At 46.4% G+C, this 25,588-nt stretch overlaps 1 protein-coding gene across 1 annotated transcript; it reads left to right on the top strand.

Moving 5' to 3' along the window:
• Positions 1–7,037: 7,037 nt before the first annotated feature.
• Positions 7,038–22,808, top strand: LOC138673102 (zinc finger protein with KRAB and SCAN domains 1-like). The gene is made up of 5 exons (XM_069761708.1): positions 7,038–7,108; positions 8,756–8,842; positions 15,799–15,925; positions 16,128–16,241; positions 21,791–22,808. The coding sequence occupies exons 2-5, from the start codon at positions 8,768–8,770 to the stop codon at positions 22,660–22,662; spliced, it is 1,188 nt and encodes a 395-aa protein (XP_069617809.1). The 5' UTR covers positions 7,038–7,108; positions 8,756–8,767; the 3' UTR covers positions 22,663–22,808.
• Positions 22,809–25,588: the final 2,780 nt, after the last annotated feature.

Below are 25,588 nucleotides of genomic sequence, written 5' to 3'. Positions count from 1 at the left end.
CCTCTGCTACAGGTAACACACACACACCGCTGCTACAGGCACCGTACACACACTCCTCTGCTACAGGCACCGTACACACACCTCTGTTACATGCACCGTACACAAATACACACACCTCTGCTACAGGCAACACACACACACACACCTCTGCTACAGGCACCGTACACAAATACACACACCTCTGCTACAGGTAACACACACACACCTCTGCTACAGGCACCATACACAAATACACACACCTCTGCTACAGGCACAGTATGCAAATACACACACCTCTGCTGCAGGCACCGTACACACACCTCTGATACAAAGTACACACACACCTCTGATACAAGCACAGTACACACACTTCTCTGCTACAGGAACCGTACACATACACCTCTGCTACAGGCACCGTACACACACACACACACACACACCTCTGCTACAGGCACCATACACACACTCCTCTGCTACAGGCACCGTACACACACACACCTCTGCTACAGGCACCGTACACACACTCCTCTGCTACAGGCACAGTACACACACTCCTCTGCTACAGGCACCGTACACACACACCTCTGCTACAGGCACCGTACACACACACCTCTGCTACAAGCACCGTACACACACCCACCTTTGCTACAGGCACCGTTCACACACACACCTCTGCTGCAGGCACCGTACACACACCTCTGATACAAAGTACACACACACCTCTGATACAAGCACAGTACACACACTTCTCTGCTACAGGAACCGTACACATACACCTCTGCTACAGGCACCGTACACACACACACACACACACCTCTGCTACAGGCACCATACACACACTCCTCTGCTACAGGCACCGTACACACACACACCTCTGCTACAGGCACCGTACACACACTCCTCTGCTACAGGCACAGTACACACACTCCTCTGCTACAGGCACCGTACACACACACCTCTGCTACAGGCACCGTACACACACACCTCTGCTACAAGCACCGTACACACACCCACCTTTGCTACAGGCACCGTTCACACACACACCTCTGCTAAAGGCACCGTACACACACACTCCTCTGCTACAGGCACAGTACACACACACCTCTGCTACAGGCACCGTACACACACACCTCTGCTACAGGCACCGTACACACACTTCTCTGCAACAGGAACCGTACACACACTCCTCTGCTACAGGCACCGTACACACACCTCTGCTACATGCACCGTACACAAATACACACACCTCTGCTACAGGTAACACACACACACACTTCTGCTACATGCACTGTACACAAATACACACACCACTGCTACAGGCACCATACACAAATACACACACCTCTGCTACATGCACCGTACACAAATACACACCTCTGCTACAAATAACACACACACACCTCTGCTACAGGCACCATACACAAATACACACACCTCTGCTACAGGTAACACACACACACCTCTGCTACATGCACCATACACAAATACACACACCTCTGCTACAGGTAACACACACACACACCTCTGCTACATGCACCATACACAAATACACACACCTCTGCTACAGGCACCATACATAAATACACACACCTCTGCTACATGCACTGTACAGAAATGCACACACCTCTGCTACAGGTAACACACACACACCTTTGCTACAGGCACCATACACAAATACACACACCTCTGCTACAGGTAACACACACACACCTCTGCTACAGGCACCATACACAAATACACACACCTCTGCTACAGGCACCATACACAAATACACACACCTCTGCTACAGGCACAGTATGCTAATACACACACCTCTGCTACAGGCACCGTACAGACACCTCTGAAACAAAGTACACACACACCTCTGATACAAGTACAGTACACACACACCTCTGCTACAGGCACCGTACACACACACCTCTGCTACAGGCACCGTACAGAAATACACACACCTCTGCTACAGGCACCGTACACACACACCTCTACTACAGGCACCGTACACACACACCTCTGCTACATGCACTGTACAGAAATACACACACCTCTGCTACAGGTAACACACACACACCTTTGCTACAGGCACCGTACACACACACCTCTGCTACAGGCACCGTACACACACACCTCTGCTACAGGCACCGTACACACACACACACCTCTGCTACAGGCACCGTACACACACACCTCTACTACAGGCACCGTACACACACACCTCTGCTACATGCACTGTACAGAAATACACACACCTCTGCTACAGGTAACACACACACACCTTTGCTACAGGCACCGTACACACACACCTCTGCTACAGGCACCGTACACACACACCTCTGCTACAGGCACAGTACACACACACCTCTGTTACAGGCACCGTACACACACACCTCTGCTACATGCACTGTACAGAAATGCACACACCTCTGCTACAGGTAACACACACACACCTTTGCTACAGGCACCATACACAAATACACACACCTCTGCTACAGGTAACACACACACACCTCTGCTACAGGCACCATACACAAATACACACACCTCTGCTACAGGCACCATACACAAATACACACACCTCTGCTACAGGCACAGTATGCTAATACACACACCTCTGCTACAGGCACCGTACACACACCTCTGAAACAAAGTACACACACACCTCTGATACAAGTACAGTACACACACACCTCTGCTACAGGCACCGTACACACACACCTCTGCTACAGGCACCGTACAGAAATACACACACCTCTGCTACAGGCACCGTACACACACACCTCTACTACAGGCACCGTACACACACACCTCTGCTACATGCACTGTACAGAAATACACACACCTCTGCTACAGGTAACACACACACACCTTTGATACAGGCACCGTACACACACACCTCTGCTACAGGCACCGTACACACACACCTCTGCTACAGGCACCGTTCACACACACACCTCTGCTAAAGGCACCGTACACACACACTCCTCTGCTACAGGCACAGTACACACACACCTCTGCTACAGGCACCGTACACACACACACCTCTGCTACAGGCACCGTACACACACTTCTCTGCAACAGGAACCGTACACACACTCCTCTGCTACAGGCACCGTACACACACCTCTGCTACATGCACCGTACACAAATACACACACCTCTGCTACAGGTAACACACACACACACTTCTGCTACATGCACTGTACACAAATACACACACCACTGCTACAGGCACCATACACAAATACACACACCTCTGCTACATGCACCGTACACAAATACACACCTCTGCTACAAATAACACACACACACCTCTGCTACAGGCACCATACACAAATACACACACCTCTGCTACAGGTAACACACACACACCTCTGCTACATGCACCATACACAAATACACACACCTCTGCTACAGGTAACACACACACACACCTCTGCTACATGCACCATACACAAATACACACACCTCTGCTACAGGCACCATACACAAATACACACACCTCTGCTACATGCACTGTACAGAAATGCACACACCTCTGCTACAGGTAACACACACACACCTTTGCTACAGGCACCATACACAAATACACACACCTCTGCTACAGGTAACACACACACACCTCTGCTACAGGCACCATACACAAATACACACACCTCTGCTACAGGCACCATACACAAATACACACACCTCTGCTACAGGCACAGTATGCTAATACACACACCTCTGCTACAGGCACCGTACACACACCTCTGAAACAAAGTACACACACACCTCTGATACAAGTACAGTACACACACACCTCTGCTACAGGCACCGTACACACACACCTCTGCTACAGGCACCGTACAGAAATACACACACCTCTGCTACAGGCACCGTACACACACACCTCTACTACAGGCACCGTACACACACACCTCTGCTACATGCACTGTACAGAAATACACACACCTCTGCTACAGGTAACACACACACACCTTTGCTACAGGCACCGTACACACACACCTCTGCTACAGGCACCGTACACACACACCTCTGCTACAGGCACCGTACACACACACCTCTGCTACAGGCACCGTACACACACACCTCTACTACAGGCACCGTACACACACACCTCTGCTACATGCACTGTACAGAAATACACACACCTCTGCTACAGGTAACACACACACACCTTTGCTACAGGCACCGTACACACACACCTCTGCTACAGGCACCGTACACACACACCTCTGCTACAGGCACCGTACACACACACCTCTACTACAGGCACTGTACACACACACCTCTGCTACATGCACTGTACAGAAATACACACACCTCTGCTACAGGTAACACACACACACCTCTGCTACAGGCACCGTACACACACACCTCTGCTACAGGCACCGTACACACACACCTCTACTACAGGCACCGTACACACACACACCTCTGATACAAGCACAGTACACACACACCTCTGCTACAGGCACCGTACACACACACCTCTACTACAGGCACTGTACACACACACCTCTGCTACATGCACTGTACAGAAATACACACACCTCTGCTACAGGTAACACACACACACACCTCTGCTACAGGCACCGTACACACACACCTCTACTACAGGCACTGTACACACACACACACACCTGATACAAGCACAGTACACACACACCTCTGCTACAGGCACCGTACACACACACCTCTACTACAGGCACCGTACACACACACCTCTGATACAAGCACAGTACACACACACCTCTACTACAGGCACCGTACACACACACACACCTCTGATACAAGCACAGTACACACACACCTCTACTACAGGCACCGTACACACACACACACACACCTCTGCTACAGGCACCGTACACACACACCTCTACTACAGGCACCGTACACACACACCTCTGCTACATGCACTGTACAGAAATACACACACCTCTGCTACAGGTAACACACACACACCTTTGCTACAGGCACCGTACACACACACCTCTGCTACAGGCACCGTACACACACACCTCTGCTACAGGCACAGTACACACACACCTCTGTTACAGGCACCGTACACACACACCTCTGCTACATGCACCGTACACACACACCTCTACTACAGGCACCGTACACACACACCTCTGCTACATGCACTGTACAGAAATACACACACCTCTGCTACAGGTAACACACACACACCTTTGCTACAGGCACCGTACACACACACCTCTGCTACAGGCACCGTACACACACACCTCTGCTACAGGCACAGTACACACACACCTCTGTTACAGGCACCGTACACACACACCTCTGCTACATGCACTGTACAGAAATACACACACCTCTGCTACAGGTAACACACACACACCTCTGCTACAGGCACCGTACACACACACCTCTGCTACAGGCACCGTACACACACACCTCTGCTACAGGCACCGTACACACACACCTCTACTACAGGCACTGTACACACACACACACACACCTGATACAAGCACAGTACACACACACCTCTACTACAGGCACCGTACACACACACACACCTCTGATACAAGCACAGTACACACACACCTCTACTACAGGCACCGTACACACACACACACACCTCTGCTACAGGCACCGTACACACACACCTCTACTACAGGCACCGTACACACACACCTCTGCTACATGCACTGTACAGAAATACACACACCTCTGCTACAGGTAACACACACACACCTTTGCTACAGGCACCGTACACACACACCTCTGCTACAGGCACCGTACACACACACCTCTGCTACAGGCACCGTACACACACACCTCTACTACAGGCACTGTACACACACACCTCTACTACAGGCACTGTACACACACACACCTCTGCTACATGCACTGTACAGAAATACACACACCTCTGCTACAGGTAACACACACACACCTCTGCTACAGGCACCGTACACACACACACCTCTGATACAAGCACAGTACACACACACCTCTACTACATGCACTGTACAGAAATACACACACCTCTGCTACAGGTAACACACACACACACCTCTGCTACAGGCACCGTACACACACACCTCTACTACAGGCACTGTACACACACACACACACACCTGATACAAGCACAGTACACACACACCTCTGCTACAGGCACCGTACACACACACCTCTACTACAGGCACCGTACACACACACACACACCTCTGATACAAGCACAGTACACACACACACCTCTACTACAGGCACCGTACACACACACACACCTCTGATACAAGCACAGTACACACACACCTCTACTACAGGCACCGTACACACACACACACACACCTCTGCTACAGGCACCGTACACACACACCTCTACTACAGGCACCGTACACACACACCTCTGCTACATGCACTGTACAGAAATACACACACCTCTGCTACAGGTAACACACACACACCTTTGCTACAGGCACCGTACACACACACCTCTGCTACAGGCACCGTACACACACACCTCTGCTACAGGCACAGTACACACACACCTCTGCTACAGGCACCGTACACACACACCTCTGCTACAGGCACCGTACACACACACCTCTGCTACAGGCACCGTACACACACACCTCTACTACAGGCACTGTACACACACACCTCTACTACAGGCACTGTACACACACACACCTCTGCTACATGCACTGTACAGAAATACACACACCTCTGCTACAGGTAACACACACACACCTCTGCTACAGGCACCGTACACACACACACCTCTGATACAAGCACAGTACACACACACCTCTACTACATGCACTGTACAGAAATACACACACCTCTGCTACAGGTAACACACACACACACCTCTGCTACAGGCACCGTACACACACACCTCTGCTTCAGGCACCGTACACACACACCTCTGCTTCAGGCACCGTACACACACACCTCTGCTACATGCATTAAACACTTATGATTTACTGGCTACTCCTGCACATCCACCAAGCAACCTCCTTGTCCATTACAGTTCCCGGGTCATGGCTCCTCCCACACACGTGACTGATCACATGGTCATGACATAAGGAAAGGTCCTTTCACTACGTTCTGTAGCATCTGCGGAGCTGTCATCCGAGCAGTGTGTCAGGGCTGTCAGGTAGGGCAGTGACGGGGGATGATGGCGCCGCCGGGTGACTCCGGTGTGCTGCGGGGTGAGCGGCCTCCTCAGTGTTGGGTGCTGCTGTGTGTACACGGACGGCGCAGTGTTGGGCTATAGGCCCGGGATGGACGGAGGCTGCGGTTTATGATCACATGAGCTGAACTTGTGTCTGTGTCACGTCCGTCATGATGACTGCGGCTGATCATGGCGTTTCTCTGCCGATCGCTGTGTGGGGGGCAGGACAGCTCTGGTGACAGTCTGGTGACAGTCTCGGGCCGCAGCGTGCCGGCGACATGGGGTTGTCGGCGACAGCATCGTCAGGTGCTCCGGCATTAAAGGGTTTTCTGGGAATAAGTTCGACATCACGCTCAGCTTCCTGTAGGGTCCAATAATAAAATCAGCCAGACTCCCTCTTCATGGGCCACCAGTGCCCTGCGCCTCATTGTACTGCTGCAGCGGTGACATCAGGACTGCAGAGCACATGACCGCTGCAGCCAATCACTGGGCTCAGTGTCGTCAATGATTGGCTGTCGCAGTCACGTGTGCTGTAGTTTCTGGACCTGGGGAGGGTGTAGTGATGCATGTTATCCTACTGTAAGATGATGATGGAGATGAAAAATGTATTCCCAGGAATTTCTTTTAAGGATTCACTCCAGGAAACATTAATGGCTGCATCATCCCCGAATTATAAGAAATTCTTCTCGTTAGTGCTGGGAGAGCGCCTAATGCTAGCAGCGTGTCAGTACGTCCTCAGGCACTGACTCTGGCAGCATTCTCCCCAGTATCACCACAGCCATGACTGATGTCTGGTCAGCGCTGCGACGTCCCATTTATCAGAGCCTAAACATATGTCAATCAAGCACATGGGGGTGGAGCTAGGCAGGGAATGATGTGGATTGGCCCGCCCTCAGAGCACTTACACCCTCATTTATGTAAAAATTAAGAGTAGAATTCCTGCTTTGCAGCCAGGAAGGTGCAGTTGAAGTTAGTTTGGGGATCGTGAAGCTCCTGACAGATTCTTTTTAAAGAGGCATTCCCCTCTCCAGGATCCCATCCCAATATGTAGTAGGTGTAGTAATAATAATAGCAAATTCCTCCAATTAGAAATGTAGGATAGTTCTTCTGATACTCTGTCTCTTTCCTCATATGCAGGCATTGCAGGACCTTAGGTATCCATGGTTACGACCACTGATATAGTGACAGCTAGTTGCTAGTGGTTGTAACCATGGATACCTAAGGTCCTGTGATGCCTGCACATGAGGAAAGAGACATTGCTTATCAGAAAAACTATACTACATTTCTAATTGGAGGTATTTGCTAATTTTATTGTTATTATTACACCTACTACATATTGGGATAGGATCCTGGAGATAGGAATATCATGCACACGGCACTAAAGAAAAAAAAATGCGCCGTATGCACACAGCGTAAAGGAAGCAGAGGCTGGCTGTAGAGATGGATGGACCATCCCTGAGAAATCTGATGTAGGAACCACATGGAAATCAGGGAGGACGTGCGTCGGGGCTTGTTTGTGCACACGGATGTTCCCCCTAGTGATAATCCTGGATTTAGTAATGTCAGCCTTTATTAACGACGATAAGCTGTAGAAGAACCGCGGTGACTCTTGTCCTTCCTCTCCTCCAGCTGGCCCTCCAAATGGCCGAGTGTGACACAGGCGCTGACGGCGATAATCACCTTCTGGATGAGGAGATAAGCAGCGCCTCTGTGCAGGTAATTTACACTGGAGTAATGAGGATTTCGGGAAATGGCCCATGTTGTGACGCGCTGCCTGGCCTCTGCGATCCACCCCGTGTATAGGGACTACGTCACGGCTGCAGTATCCACACTGCATTCATTGCTGCATGGCCGACAGGTTTTTATGTTAGCATGAATATCTAAATTAGTGACGCAAAATGTGCGCCTTTTTCTGGTCATCTCTGGTGCTTTCGTTTTCTGATATTTACGTCAGCGTGGCTATCGCAGATGTTTCAGAGAGATTCATGGAATGCTACGTTTTGAAAAAGTCTGTAAATTTGGCGCATCCCTAACAGTCTCCCCTTTCTCCCCCCCGGAGTGATTTTGTGTCCGCCAGTTATTTCTGCGCATTTTCTACAGCATTTTGCTTAGTCGACTGCAGAATGTCTCAAAACCAATTGTTCTTTCCCTGCATGAGGTTGGCCAATCATAAGTATACGGTGTCACGCAGGCGGAGAAATACGCTCTCCCAGAGATACGTCTCTGAATGATCAATTCTAACCTCCACTTCCAGCTACTATTTCTGTACAGCAGTCACCGTTCTATAAAGTAGGCAGCTGCATATGATCAAACTGGTGAAATGTTCTCTTTAGCGTGATTTTCTGTTAGCAGTCTTTAGGAATCCTGTAATATATGGCGGCATATCAGAATCTCACCTTTAGACCTTGGCTACGTCCAACACTATTTAATGAAATTCGGAAACCTGCGGCTGTTTCCTGATGTTTCCACATTATTCCGTACAGTTCAGTCTCGGTTATCGTGCTTACACGTTCACTGCCGGGAGCTCAACTTTGAAAAAAAAAAATGGTACATTGATAAATAGTTTCTCCACCGGTTAGGTATCAGTAATGCACGTTCCATGTGTGTAGTGAAATACATCTGCCGTTTGCAGCGTCACTTCGTGCTCTTCTGAACCTTGTTACCGCCGTCAAGACCTGTCGGCTCACTCCAGTGTTCGCTGTGCGGACCTGAAGAACATTAGTCTGATCGGTAAATGACGTAACGATAAATAAATAAAAAACTGGAATTACGGGGTTTTTTGCTGCCACAAAATTGCAGCAAAATGCAATGAGAGGCGATCAAAACATGATCTACCTCAATATAATATCAGTAAAAAATTCCGCTCTGCTTACCCAGACCCAGATCCTGAAAATTGAAAATGCTACCGATCTCTGAAAATTGCAAAATAATTACTTTTAGGCCGGGGTCACAGTTACGAGGGTGATGCGAGAATCTCGCACGAGTCTCTCGCCTCAATACCCGACACTCGGGACCGGAGTGTGCGACTGCATGTATTTCTATACAGCTGAACGCTCCGGTCCCGAGGGCTGTGCCTGGTATTGAGGCGCGGGTTTCTCGCATCACACTCGCAAGTGTGACCCCGGCCTTAGGGCAAGTTCTTCTGTTCTTGCACTTCGGGGTCTCCGCCAATGTGACATGACATGTACCTTTTCAGCAAAAAGGCGCTCCTTCACCGCTGAGTTTCGCAGTGTACTTAAACAGTAGTTTCCTGTCCAGACTTTCCGAGATTGCATTACAAATTGTGGGCTCCGTTTTCTCCTATCACCTCCTTTAAAAACGAAAAAAATTGGGGCTAGAGAGCAACATTTTAGTTTAAAAAAAAAAATGTTTTCCATTTCTCACCAAAATGGTATAAACTTCTGTGATGCACTCGTGGGTGCTCACTACACCCCTAGATGAATTCCTTGAGGGATGTGGTACCCCATTTGTGGTCACTCATGGGGGGTTTCTGCTGTTTTGGCATGTCAGGGGCTCTGAAAATGCCTTATGGCATCTACTGTTTAGTTAAACCAAAGTTTCACTCCAAAACACACCTTCCCTTCTTATCAGTAGTTTCCAACCACAAACTGTATTGCTGCGTTCAGGAGACATTGCATAAATTAAGGGGTCACATTTGTTTTTCAATTATTCCTTGAGAAAATTAAAAAAAAATAAGAGATGAGGCTATTGTAACATTTTAGTGGGAAAAAAACGATTTCATTTTTACAGTTCGTTGTTAGAAATTCTGTGAATCACCTGTGATTTCAAAGTTCTCTCTACAACATTAAATGAATCCTAGAGGCGCGTGGTTTCCAAAATGTGGTCACTTGTGGGGGTTTCTGCTGACTTGACTCCTCGGGTTCTCCCGATGAGATGTTCTACCCACAAGCTATTCCAGCCAAAATTGTGCTCAGTCTTCATTCAAGCTCTGCCTTGTGCCTAGTGTGTAGTATCATCGTTCTCAGTAGAAATTGCACAACAAATTAGGAGGTCCTTTTTCCCAGTTACTTTTGCGAAAATTAAAAAAATAATGCGGGCAAAAACAACATTTTAGTAAAAAGAGAAAAAAAAATCAATTTTTTTTCCTATCGCCACGACAACACCCATTACGAGAGAGGAGATCCGCCCACCATCAGGACAGGAACCTACAGGTTAAAAAGGGGCGGTCCCCCTCGCCTCTCCAGTTTGGGTTCCTGTCCTGCACGGGAGCCTGCAGGTTGAAAAACTCACCCAGGTCCATCAAGCCTCTGTGCGGGAATGGCAGAGACTGGGGCACTGGAAGCAGCGTCGGGGGATGTACTGCTCGCAGACCCCCCCTCGACTGGGCGTAAGGATGTCGCGATCCCAGGGGCCGGGGAATGCCACTTTGGGTCGTGTGAGCGCGACACAGCTCAGGCGCTCATCCCGGGAAGATAAGCGTTCATGACCCGGAAGTAGTTGCAGTACTTCCGGGGGAGGCCGAGAAGAGGTGCGCGGCATTTTCTTAAAACAGAGCCGCAGTAGGTGAGCAGCGTGGGGCAGGATGTCCTCTGTGGGGGACGTAGAGCACCTTCAGCAGCACAGAAAAGAGCGGTAGTAGCCGTTCAAGGAGTAGCAGCGTTGGGGTACGGAGGCGGCAGAGTTCAAACACCCAAGCATCACGTGGCAATTCACCTCCTCCGGAACCGGTACCCCTTTGATCAGCCTTGGGTGAGTGTGTGATCTACACCTGTTAGCTGATTTGTTCCGTTTTCTTGTGCTTTGTTATAGGTTAAAAAAACAACAAAAACCAAACACAAGCTGTGTGCATTATGCACAGTACCCTTGCCAGACAGCTATATTAAAAAGCTGTGTCAGGCGTTTATTTGCCGTAATTTAGAGGAAGAAGCTCCCCTCCGTACATCGGACTTAAGAGCAGTTATCAGGGAAGAAATCAAATGTTCCCTTAAAAGCAGATGGCATGAAAAACCTAGTATGGACTTATTATCTGATTCCAGCCTATCTCTACAGGAGGGTGAATGTTCAGACTCTTCATCACCATCCTCCTCGGATGAGGATGGAAGACCATGCTTTTCTGTAGAGAATATGGATACATTAGTAAAAGCAGTTCGCACGACCATGGGAGTTGCAGATAATAAAGAACCTAGATCCACCCAGGATATTATGTTTGCAGGTTTATGTCAGAAAAATCGCAAATCCTTCCCAGTGGTAGACACAGTTAAAGATCTTGTTAGGCATGAATGGGATAAACAAGATAAGGGTTTTTTACCATCATCCGCAAAAAGGAGATACTCCTTTGATGATGAACTTTTGTCTGAGTGGGTAAAAGTCCCTAAAGTGGACGCAGCTGTGGCTTCCACATCAAGGTCAGCCACTCTACCACTGGAAGATGTAGGCCTTCTTAAGGACCCATCTGACAGAAAAGTAGACATGTTCTTAAAGAAGGTTTGGGAATAGTCATCTGGAGCGTTTAAGCTTGCAATTGCCAGTACCTGTACTGCCAGATCTATTATGGTCTGGGTAAGTCAGCTGGAGGACCAGCTTAAATCTAAGGGTCCTAGAGATAAACTGCTAGACTCTCTATCTCAGATCCGTGAAGGGGTTGCGTACTTGGTGGATGCATCGTAGACTCTTTGAAGTTAGCAGCTAGATCTGCAGGTCTTTAGAATGCTGCCCAGCGAGCGCTTTGGCTTAAAACCTGGAAAGGCGATGCTCAAGCTAGAGCAAAATGGTGTATTATTCCATTCAGGGATGAGTACCTATTTGGCCCTGTGCTGGATGATATTCTTTTCTAAGACAGAGGATAGGAAAAAGAGATTTCCTAAGGTATTTAATCCTACTTTCAGAAATGCCTTCAGAAGACAAATGCCTTTCCAGAGGTCTCATTCAGACCGAGATTGGGAACCAACGGAGCAAAAGAAAAAAGGTGCATACTTCGGCGGCTCTTCATCATCATCAAGATGCAGACGCAACTATAGATAGGACTGATCTCCCAGTGGGGAGTAGAGAAAAATATTTCTTTAACCAATGGGCCAAGATAACATCCAGTAGCTGGATCCTAGGTATAATTGCATCAGGGTTGAGATTGGAGTTTCAGAAAATACCTCCAAGTCATTATGTATTGACTACTCTTGATTCTTCGGACCAACAGCAGGCCCTAGAAATAGAAATTTAGCAGTTGAGGAAAAAGCAAGTTATTGTTGAAGTTCCAAAAGATCAAGAAAGGGAGGGGTTTTACTTTCCTCTATTTTTGATTTCCAAGCCTGATGGATCCTTTAGGACCATCATAAATTTGCGGAAATTAAATACATTTCTACAATATCGTGCCTTTAAGATGGAGTCCATTAGGTCGACAACTAAACTTCTATTTCCCAGCTGTTACATGTCTGTGCTGGATCTAAAAGATGCATACTATCATCTACCCATTTGGAAGGATCACCAGCAGTTCCTCAGGATGGCAGTGCAGCTAAACGACCAGGTTAGGCATTTTCAGTTTGCAGCAATGCCTTTTGGCCTGTCCATGGCCCCGAGAGTATTTACTAAGATAATTGCGGAAGTAATGGCTCATGTCAGAGAAAAGGATACACTTGTTGTACCCTACTTGGACGATATCCTGATAATTGGAAATTCGGTTGTCCAATGTAAGGCCCTCTTAAACTGTATAATATCATCTCTGCAGGACCTTGGTTGGTTGATCAACTTATAGAAATCAAAAATGTTCAGTGGGCTCAATCCCATACTCGTGTACTGCAATCCGAGATCCTCGAGGCAGAAAGAAAGCTTCAAAGTCACCTAAGTGGGAAACTCAGGCTATCGACTGCTACTCTCAGCGACCTAAGGTCATCAGCATCCCCTGACAGACCATGTTCCAATTTCGGCTATTCTGGAATTTTTGCAGAAGGGCCGGGAACTGGGTTTGGCACTTAATACTCTTAGGGTTCAAGTGTCAGCTTTAGGAGCCCTATATAATAGCAATGTGGCGGGAAATAGATGGATTTCTAGGTTTATTAAAGCTACTGAGCGTAGTAACCCAGTTCATATTTCTAGATTGCCGCCATGGGATCTAAACTTGGTGTTGGATGCGTTAACACAACCCCCTTTCGAGCCATTAGATTCTGCCTCAACTAAGATTCTAACCCTAAAGACAGCTCTTCTGTTATCCTTAACTTCTGCTAGACGGGTTAGTGATATCCAAACGTTATCAGTGAATCCTCCCTATCTAATGGTCTTTCAGGATAAAGTTGTTTTGAAACCAGACCTAGCATACTTACCAAAGGTAGCCTTAGGTTTCATAAGAGTCAGGAGATGTATTTACCATCCTTTTACGATAATCCAGTCACAGCAGAAGAACAGAAATGTCATACTCTGGATGGTAAAAGAGCAGTACTAGAGTATTTAAATAGGACACAAAGCTGGAGGCAGAATAGGGCTCTGTTTGTTTCTTTCCAGAGTCAAAAGTAAGGTTCGATTGTCACAAAAGGTTCTATCGCCAGATGGATCAGAGATGCAATATGTCTTGCCTATTCCGCTAAGGGGAAAACACCACCAAAAGGCATCAAGTCCCACTCTACTTGATCTATGGCCTCATCCTAGGCGGAGAAGGTGGATGTTCCCATTGATATGATATGTAAGGCAGCAACATGGTCATCTCCTTCCACTTTTTATAAACACTACCGCCTTGATCTATCAGCCAACTCCAGCCTAGACTTTGGGCGTCCAGTACTTAGTGCTGTGGTCCCTCCCAGATAAATAATCTCTGAACGTCTCTCCATAATGGGTGCTGTCGTGGCGATAGAAAAGCCGGTTGTTACTTACCGGTAATAGGATTTTACAGAGTCCACGACAGCACCCGCACATTCCCCCCCCCCCATAGTTAATCACTGGTTTCCTGCACTCTTTGGAAGGTGTGCTTTTCAGATTTCACTCTGTAGAGGTGATGGTATTTAGTGTTGTTTAAGGAATAATTATCATGTACTAATTCATTGGCGGTATCCCTTGTACTCTGGAACACAAACTGGAGAGGCGAGGAGGACTGCCCCTTTTTAACCTGTAGGTTCCTGTCCGGATGGTGGGCGGATCCCCTCTCTCGTAATGGGGGCTGTCGTGGACTCTGTAAAATCCTATTACCGGTAATTAACAACCGGTTTCAGATTCACTTTGCATTATTTCCTGTGACACACCTTAAAAGGTTAAAGTTCCTGAATGCGATTTTGAACACTTCAAGGAGATGGAACTTTTAAAATAAGGTCTAGTTTAAGGCTGCAATGAGTATTTGGTGAGTTTTGCATCTTTCCTGCAGCATTTATGAACATACTAGCTACATTTCGGGAGGTCACTTAAGTGCATTTTTTTACATGCAATTTTTGTCTCATTTTGGTACGTAAAGCTGCTTTGTTTTTGATACTTCCTAGTATTTGGCTTTCACAAAACTTTGATATAATCATGTGTGGATTATATTTGTTGTTTTAACAAGAATTTTGCCCGGTCTGGAAGGTGAAAACTGACTAACCGAAAAGGGGTTCATTGGGGGGAAAAAAATGAAATTCTAATTAAAAGTGCTTTATCGCCCAACCGTGCTGCAGATTAGGAGCCATCAAGATTGATAACGAAAGGATGACACCACAGTCTGCATAAGTTTTCCACTTTATGATTTCTCTCCATTTATGTTGCAGGAATCGGAGAAGTCGGATAATCTCACAGTGCGTTTCTCAGTGGAGGAGCTGGAGTCACATGAGGAGAGACAAAGGAAATCTAGCAAGAGTGAGACCACGACGACTCACCAGAGCCCAACCTTAGTGGGTAGGAGAAGTTGCTTTTCAGCAGGGCTCCTGCACACACACTTTTTCAGATTTTTAAAAATGGTTTTAAAAAAAAAAGAATCCATTCGTTGGGTCTGGCTGTTCTCCACTTTTCTCTGATGCTGCTGTTTGGCAAGCACTGTGTTGGTGATTAATTGTATTTTATTTTTTAATTAAGCGCATCACTGTATTTCTGCCATCAGGTTACATTTACGTGCAACCAGAAATAGTGTCACGTATTCACAGAGGAGAGGAGCTGTGTGTAAGAAGCAATTTGTATTCCCAAAAGTGGAACTGCAAAACCAGTTCTTCTACAAGTGAGTATTGTTTTCTCATACGTACCCTCCCGTCCCGACTCAGCTGATACAACAATAATATTATACAAGTTTGACATTTCTGTGTTTGTACCAACCTGGAGAATTACGTTGCCGTAATATTAACGTCATAAAGACTAAACATAAATGGTGGAATTTCGGGATTTTTTTTTTAATCTCTTCTGCACAAACAAGCCATCTTATGACTAGTTCACATTTGCGCCTTGGGGCGCAGCGTCGTCGACGCATACCGAAGCATGCGTCATGCGCCCCTATCTTTAATATGGGGGCGCATGGACATGCGCCGGTTTGCGTTGTATAGCGTTTGTCCTGCGCCGAAATTCCTGCTCTGTGCTTTCTTATGACAACCCATGCTTCGCAAAACGCAGCGTTGTGCACATGCGTTGTTGGTTGCGTCGCCGACGCTGCGCCCAACAACGCAAATGTGAACGTAGCCTTAGATGCCAGAAAAATTAAAAATCTACATCCAAGGATACACATATATACAGCTCTGTCAAAAATTACGAGACCACTGCAAAATGTTCAGTTTGTCTGATTTTTCCTCTTTATAGGTATATTTTTTTTTTGTGAAATGTAAATTAGAAATGTAACATGTCTCCAAATTTCCATGCAATAATTTTTTGGTTTTTTTTCTGACCAAGAAAAATGGTCAAAATAAAAAAAAAACAGTGCTTTCAGACCTCAAATAATGCAAAGAAAACAAGTTCATAATCATTTGGAACCAACAATACTAATGTTTTAACTCAGGAAGAGTTCAGAAATCAATATTTTGTGGAATAACCATGATTTTTAATCACAGCTTTCATGCGTCTTGGCATGCTTTCCACCAGTCTTTCACACTGCTTCTGGCACAAAAATGTAAGCAGTTCTTCTTTGTTTGATGGCTTGTGACTATCCATCATCCTCTTGATTACATTCCAGAGGTTTTCAATTGGGTTCAGGTCTGGAGATTGGGCTGCACATGACAGGGTTTTGATGTGGTGGTCTCTTAATTTTTGCCAGAGCTGTATATACAGTACAGACCAAAAGTTTGGACACACCTTCTCATTTAAAGATTTTTCTGTATTTTCATGACTATGAAAATTGTACATTCTCACTGAAGGCATCAAAACTATGAATTAACACATGTGGAATTATATACTTAACAAAAAAGTGTGAAACAACTGAAAATATGTCTTATATTCTAGGTTCTTCAAAGTAGCCACCTTTTGCTTTGATGACTGCTTTGCACACTCTTGGCATTCTCTTGATGAGCTTCAAGAGGTAGTCACTGGGAATAGTCTTCACTTCTCAGGTGTGCCCTGTCAGGTTTAATAAGTGGGATTTCTTGCCTTATAAATGGGGTTGGGACCATCAGTTGTGTTGTGCAGAAGTCTGGTGGATACACAGCTGATAGTCCTACTGAATAGACTGTTAGCTGCTTTTTTTCTTGCCATAATACAAATTCTAAGTAAAGAAAAACAAGTGGCCATCATTACTTTAAGAAATGAAGGCCAGTCAGTCTGAAAAATTGGGAAAACTTTGAAAGTGTCCCCAAGTGCAGTGGCATAAACCATCAAGCGCTACAAAGAAACTGGCTCACATGAGGACCGCCCCAGGAAAGGAAGACCAAGAGTCACCTCTGCTTCTGAGGATAAGTTTATCCGAGTCACCAGCCTCAGAAATCGCAGGTTAACAGCAGCTCAGATTAGAGACCAGGTCAATGCCACACAGAGTTCTAGCAGCAGACACATCTCTACAACAACTGTTAAGAGGAGACTTTGTGCAGCAGGCCTTCATGGTGAAATAGTTGCTAGGAAACCACTGCTAAAGACAGGCAACAAGCAGAAGAGACTTGTTTGGGCTAAAGAACACAAGGAATGGACATTAGACCAGTGGAAATCTGTGCTTTGGTCTGATGAGTCCAAATTTGAGATCTTTGGTTCCAACCACCGTGTCTTTGTGCGACGCAGAAAAGGTGAACGGATGGACTCTACATGCCTGGTTCCCACCGTGAAGCATGGAGGAGGAGATGTGATGGTGTGGGGGTGCTTTGCTGGTGACACTGTTGGGGATTTATTCAAAATTGAAGGCATACTGAACCAGCATGGCTACCACAGCATCTTGCCGCGTCATGCTATTCCATCTGGTTTGCGTTTAGTTGGACCATCATTTATTTTTCAACAGGACAATGACCCCAATCACACCTCCAGGCTGTCTAAGGGCTATGTGACCAAGAAGGAGAGTGATGGGGTGCTACACCTGATGACCTGGCCTCCACAGTTACAAGATCTAAACGCTGAGCGCAGAGTGAAGGCAAAAGAGCCAACAAGTGCTAAGCATCTCTGGGAACTCCTTCAAGATTGTTGCAAGACCATTCCCGGTGACTACCTCTTAAAGCTCATCAAGAGAATGCCAAGAGTGTGCAAAGCAGTTATCAAAGCAAAAGGTGGCTTCTTTGGAGAACCTAGAATATAAGACATAATTTCAGTTGATTCACATTTTGTTTGTTAAATATATAATTCCACATGTGTTAATTCATAGTTTTGATGCCTTCAGTGTGAATGTACAATTTTCATAGTCATAAAAATGCAGAAAAATCTTTAAATGAGAAGGTGTGTCCAAACTTTTGGTCTGTATTGTGTATATATGTAATAAAATCGCAGAAAAGTAGTGCATGCTATGATATTTTTTCTCACGGACAGAGGGACCAACAGAAAATTTGTTGCTGTCCGATGAAAAATCAGACAGCACACAACTTATTTATACGCTCGCCTGCATGAGCTCTAGAGCATGAAAGGTAAAAAAATGCCTGTTCAGGAAGGAATATAGAGAGAAAGGGGATGTACTGAATCCCCCCAAAAATTGCAATAGCTCATACTGGGCACCAGATATATGCCCTATACTTATGAATCTGGTTAGAGGAAACGCGCCAGGAGATATCATGCCTGGGAGAGACCAACTAGGGGTATACCGAACACGTTACCTCACTGAAGTTGGACATCTGGACTCGGCTTGCAAGAATCGGTGCGATTGTTCCGGTCTCTTTGCTGAGTATAAAGCTATTGATGTAAAACGCACCCACTCTGTTTTTTTTAATCACATGCCTTAGAGGTCTAAATGTATATATTTATGTGACCTGAGGGTGTAGGTGGATTCCATTTTCCCAGGTTGGGGAATATAAGATATAAGTTGCATGAATTACCCATATTTTTTGGATTATAAGATACTTTTTTGTTCCCCCAAATTTTGGGGGAAAGTGGGGGGAGCGTCTTATAATCCAAACTGTGTGCTGTGCTGTAGAGGAGGGGGGGGTGGCTCTGGAGTGGTGTCAGGGGGCTGGGGTGGGCTGGTTGAGGGCTGCAGAGACAGCAGGAGGCCCTGTGCTCCCGCTCATTAGCCTCATGTAATATTCATTGCTCCTGCTGTCCATCACCTCGGTGCTGAAGCTGTGCGAGTTGATTCACAGGGGAGCAGTGAATATTACATGTGCCTGAATCTTCCCCCCTCCCATCATGGATATGGCCCCCCGGTCACTCTTATATGCCCCCCTGCAGGCAGGCACATGATAAAATAACAAACACTTACCTCACCTTCTGATGATGACTCCGTGCTCACAGCTTCTTTGTTGTGCTTCCTGTGTCTGTGCTGACATCTGATCATGTGATCGGCACAGCACAGTGATGACATCACTGTGTGCCCAGGTCACATGATCCGATGCCTGGGAAACAGGAAGCAACCGAGGAGCTGTGAGCACTGAGCCACCATCAGAAGGTGAGGTAAATGTTTGTTATTTTATCATGTGCCTGCCAGCAGCACAGGGGGGGGACATGTGTCTGCAAGCAGTACGGGGAAGGGGGGCATGTGTCTGCAAGCAGTACGGCGAAGGGGGGCATGTGTCTGCAAGCAGTACGGCGAAGGGGGGCATGTGTCTGCAAGCAGTACGGCGAAGGGGGGCATGTGTCTGCAAGCAGTACGGGGAAGGGGGGCATGTGTCTGCAAGCAGTACGGGGAAGGGGGGCATGTGTCTGCAAGCAGTACGGGGAAGGGGGGCATGTGTCTGCAAGCAGTACGGCGAAGGGGGGCATGTGTCTGCAAGCAGTACGGCGAAGGGGGGCATGTGTCTGCAAGCAGTACGGCGAAGGGGGGCATGTGTCTGCAAGCAGTACGGGGAAGGGGGGCATGTGTCTGCAAGCAGTACGGGGAAGGGGGGCATGTGTCTGCAAGCAGTACGGGGAAGGGGGGCATGTGTCTGCAAGCAGTACGGGGAAGGGGGGCATGTGTCTGCAAGCAGTACGGGGAAGGGGGGCATGTGTCTGCAAGCAGTACGGGGAAGGGGGGCATGTGTCTGCAAGCAGTACGGGGAAGGGGGGCATGTGTCTGCAAGCAGTACGGGGAAGGGGGGCATGTGTCTGCAAGCAGTACGGGGAAGGGGGGCATGTGTCTGCAAGCAGTACGGGGAAGGGGGGCATGTGTCTGCAAGCAGTACGGGGAAGGGGGGGCATGTGTCTGCAAGCAAAAAGGGGAAGGGGGTCATGTGTCTGCCAACAGCAGCGGGGGGGGCATGTGTCTGCCAGCAGCATGGGGGGCCATGTGTCTGCCAGCAGCACGGGGGGGAGGGGGGGCGCTTGTGTCTGCCAGTAGCACAGGGGGGATGTGTCTGCCAGCAGCACAGGGGTGTATATAGTGACCCAGGGGGGGCATCGGTCTGCCAGCAGCACAGGGGGCATATAGTGACCAGGGGGGCATGTGCCTGACAGCAGCACAGGAGGACATATAGTGACCAGGGGGGCATGTGCCTGACAGCAGCACAGGAGGACATATAGTGACCAGGGGGGGCACGTGCCTGATAGCAGCACAGGGGGGCATGTTGCAGCACAATATATGTGTTTTGTAAGACGGACACTGGCATTATAAGACAGACCCCCATTTAACATAAATTATTTTTTTCTCTTTTTCTTCACCAAATTTGGGGGTGCGTCTTCTAATCAGGTGCGTCTTATAAAGCAAAAAATACGGTACCTCAATAGGGCTGATGAAAGGATAAGGCACCTAGTCTTTCTCATGCTGCTATTCAGTTTGCGTAGCTTAGATACCACCATATGACCCACCTTCAGCAGGCTTGATGCAGGTTGTTATACAGCTTTAAAATGATCCTAAGGTGGCTGTTGGTATGTTATCTGTGACCGCCCAATACACTGAGTGAAGGCTCTATTTATTGTATAGAACGGAAGGGTCGTATATAAGGGGTCTAACAGTGGACTAATACCGGATATTACGTTATATGGATGGTGGTATCTTGCTACATCGTTTTACATTTGGACTATTTTATGGCACTTTTGCACTTTAAATGTTTGGTCTACTGAGAGTTTTATGAGTAACTCAGTAAAGGTTAATTTTTAATCAATCCCAAGCTGCTGTTCAGGAAGGAATATCTACAACTGGCTATAGATCGGATATTGAGAAGGTGTGTGGCTTGGTGCCACACAGTACAGTACATATGGAACCATTTGTTAAAAAAATAAATCACTGTTTTTGTTTTTTTGTTATAGGTAGATGTAAAAGTGACAAAATTGAGGGAGCCGGTCGGACTGTGGTCAGCTCGTCAGATAATACTGTATTAGATGATAATGGAAGTGGACAGCAAGATTATAACCTCAGAGACAGACATGCGCTTCATATTAGAGGAGTACACAGCGGGTCATTTATTAAATCGGCCCCAGAAGCTGCTGAAGAAGAAAGCCCACCCAATTCCATAAGCATTTTGAAGAAACCTCGTATGTCCACACTAAAATATGGCAGTGCAAATTCCCTAAATGATCAACGAAGAGAGGAACATTGCCCAGAAAAGGGGGTACCATTTCATAAACCGTCCACCATGAGTGCACAGAAACCTCGTACACGGAGGAAACATTTCATGAGTGGTAGGGGTACGAATGTTGAGGCTGCCTATGACTCTTTACAACCTAAAGCAATGCCAGAAACTAAAACAAAGCCGGTTAAGTCATACATCTGCACAGTATGTGGCAAGAGCTTTACCCAAAATGCCAGCCTCATCATCCATCATAGAACACACACAGGTGAAAGACCCCACGTCTGTAAAGAGTGCGGGAAAAGCTTTATCAGTAGCGCATACCTAGTCATGCACCAGAGAATCCACACAGGAGAACGGCCATATGTGTGCAAAGAGTGCGGGAAAAGCTTTATCAACAGCTCCAATCTGATCATACATAGGAGAGTGCACACCGGAGAGCGGCCCTATGTCTGCAATGAATGCGGAAAGAGCTTCCGCCACAGCTCAGATCTCGTCCGCCACCAAAAAGTCCACACCGGAGAGAGGCCCTACTCTTGTACAGAATGTGGAAAATGCTTTTTCCGAAGCTCTCACCTTATTAGGCACCGGAGGATTCATACAAAGAGCTAGGGGAACGATTTCATTTATTTATTAGTGTATTCATTGACATTTCTGTGTAATTCGCACTTTGCCAAATATGTTGTTGTACTTCTTGCACTTTTATAAAGAATTGAGGTCTAAATAACTACAATATATGATTCAGCTGCCAATGACGAGAGCCGATGCTTCACAGCTTAATGGCACCCTGAAAGCTAACATTTTCACTCACACTTTACATTCCTTCTGCATATGACCCCACTAATCTAACACCCCACCTTACAATCATCAGTCTAAAAGAAGGCACAATCTATTGCGACAGATTAATGGCTATAGAAATTTGCTGCTGGTGTATAATGTTTTTGACCATAACAGTTCTTAATTGCTTGTTCAATTAAACATATAAAAAATATTTATTTACATATCTACCTACGGTGGGGAAAAAAGTATTTAGTCAGCCACCAGTTGTGCAAGTTCTCCCACTTAAAAAGATGAGAGAGGCCTGTAATTGACATCATAGGTAGACCACAACTATGAGAGTCAAAATGAGAGAACAAATCCAGAAAATCACCTTGTCTGATTTGGCAAGATTTATTTTGCAAATTATGGTGGAAAATAAGTATTTGGTCACCTAAAAACATGCAAGATGTCTGGTTCTCACAGACCTGTAACTTCTTCTTTAATGGGCCCCTCTGTCCTCTACTCATTACCTGTAGTAATGGAACCTGTTTGAACTTGTTATCAGTATAAAAGACACCTGTCCACAACCTCAAATAGTCACACTCCAAACTCCACTATGGTGAAGACCTAAGAGCTGTCAAAGGACTCCAGAAACAAAATTGTAGCCCTGCACCAGGCTGGGAAGACTGAATCTGCAATAGTCAAGCAGCTTGGTGTGATGAAATCAACTGTGGCAGCAATAATAGGAAAATGGAAGCCATACAAGAACACTGATAATCTCCCTCGATCTGGGGCTCCACACAAGATCTCACCCCGTGGGGGTCTAAATGATCACTAGAACGGTGAGCAAAAATCCCAGAACCACACGGGGGAGCCTAGTGAATGACCTGCATAGAGCTGGGACCACTATAGCAAAGGCTACCATCAGTAACACACTACGCCAGATGTGTCCCCCCTGCTTAAGCCAGTATATGTCCAGGCCGTCTGAAGTTTGCTAGAGAACATTTTGATAAGAGCATTGGAAGAATGTCATATGGTCTGATGAAACCAAAGTAGAACTATTTGGTAGAAACAAAACTCGTCGTGTTTAGAGGAGACAGAATGCTGAGTTGCATCCAAAGAACACCATACCTATTGTGAAGCATGGGGGTAGTAACATCATGCTTTGGGGCTGTTTCTCTGCAAAGGGACCAGGACGACTAATCCGTGTACATGAAGGAATGAATGGGGTCATGCATCGTGAGATTTTGAGTGCAAACCTCCTTCCATCAGCAAGGGCATTGAAGTTGAAACATGGATGGGTCTTTCAGTATGATAATGATCCCAATCACACCGCCAGGGCAACGAAGAAGTGGCTTCGTAAGAAGCATATGAAGGTCCTGGAGTGGCCTAGCCAGTCTCCAGGTCTCAACCCCATAGAAAACCTTTGGAGGGAGTTGAAAGTCTGTGTTGCCCAGCAACTGGACCAAAACATCACTGCTCTAGAGGAGATCTTTATGGAGGAATGTGCCAACATACCATCAACATTGTGTGCCAACCTTATGAAGACTTACAGAAAAAAACGTTTGACCTCTGTCATTGCCAACAAAGGATATATAACAGAATATTGAGATGAACTTTTGTTAATGACCAAATACTTATTTTCCACCATAATTTGCAAAATAAATCTTGCCAAATCAGACAAGGTGATTTTCTGGATTCTCATTTTGACTCTCATAGTTGTGGTCTACCTAAGATGTCAATTACAGGTCTTTCTCATCTTTTTAACCCCTTTACCCCCAAGGGTGGTTTGCACTTAATGACCAGGCCATTTTTTTACAATTCTGACCACTGTCCCTTTATGAGGTTATAACTCTGGAACGCTTCAACGGATCTTGGCGATTCTGACAATGTTTTCTCGTGACATATTGTACTTCATGATAGTGGTAAAATTTCTTTGATATTACCTGCATTTATTTGTGAAAAAAACGGAAATTTGGCGAAAATTTTGTAATTTTCCAACCTTGAATTTTTATGCAATTAAATCACAGAGATATGTCACACAAAATACTTAATAAGTAACATTTCCCACATGTCTACTTTACATCAGCACAATTTTGGAACCAAAAATTTTTTTTGTTAGGGAGTTATAAGGGTTAAAAGTTGGCAGCAATTTCTCATTTTTACAACACCATTTTATTTTAGGGACCACATCTCATTTGAAGTCATTTTGAGGGGTCTATATGATAGAAAATAACCAAGTGTGACACCATTCTAAAACTACACCCCTCAAGGTGCTCAAAACCACATTCAAGAAGTTTATTAACCCTTTAGGTGTTTCACAGGAATTTTTTGAATGTTTAAATAAAAATGAACATTTAACTTTTTTCACAAAACATTTATTCAGCTCCAATTTGTTTTTATTTTACCAAGGGTAACAGGAGAAAATGGACCCCAAAAGTTGTTGTACAATTTGTCCTGAGTACACCGATACCCGATATGTGGGGGTTAAGGTACCGTCACATTTAGCGACGCTGCAGCGATCCAGAAAACGATCCCGATCGCTGCAGCGTTGCTGTGTGGTCGCTTGGGAGCTGTCACACAGACAGTTCTCCAGGGACCAACGATGCCGAAGTCCCCTGGTAACCAGGGTAAACATCGGGTTACTAAGCGCAGGGCCGCGCTTAGTAACCCGATGTTTACCCTGGTTACCAGCGTAAACGTAAAAAAAACCAAACAGTACATACTTAAATTCCGGTGTCTGTCCCCCGGCGCTGTGCTTCCTGCAATGACTGTGAAC

The sequence above is a fragment of the Ranitomeya imitator genome, chromosome 3 (genome assembly GCF_032444005.1).
Source record: "Ranitomeya imitator isolate aRanImi1 chromosome 3, aRanImi1.pri, whole genome shotgun sequence".
NCBI lineage: Eukaryota > Metazoa > Chordata > Amphibia > Anura > Dendrobatidae > Ranitomeya > Ranitomeya imitator.
Note: the sequence above shows the minus strand (reverse complement) of the source record. Positions and strands in the feature narration are given on the sequence as shown.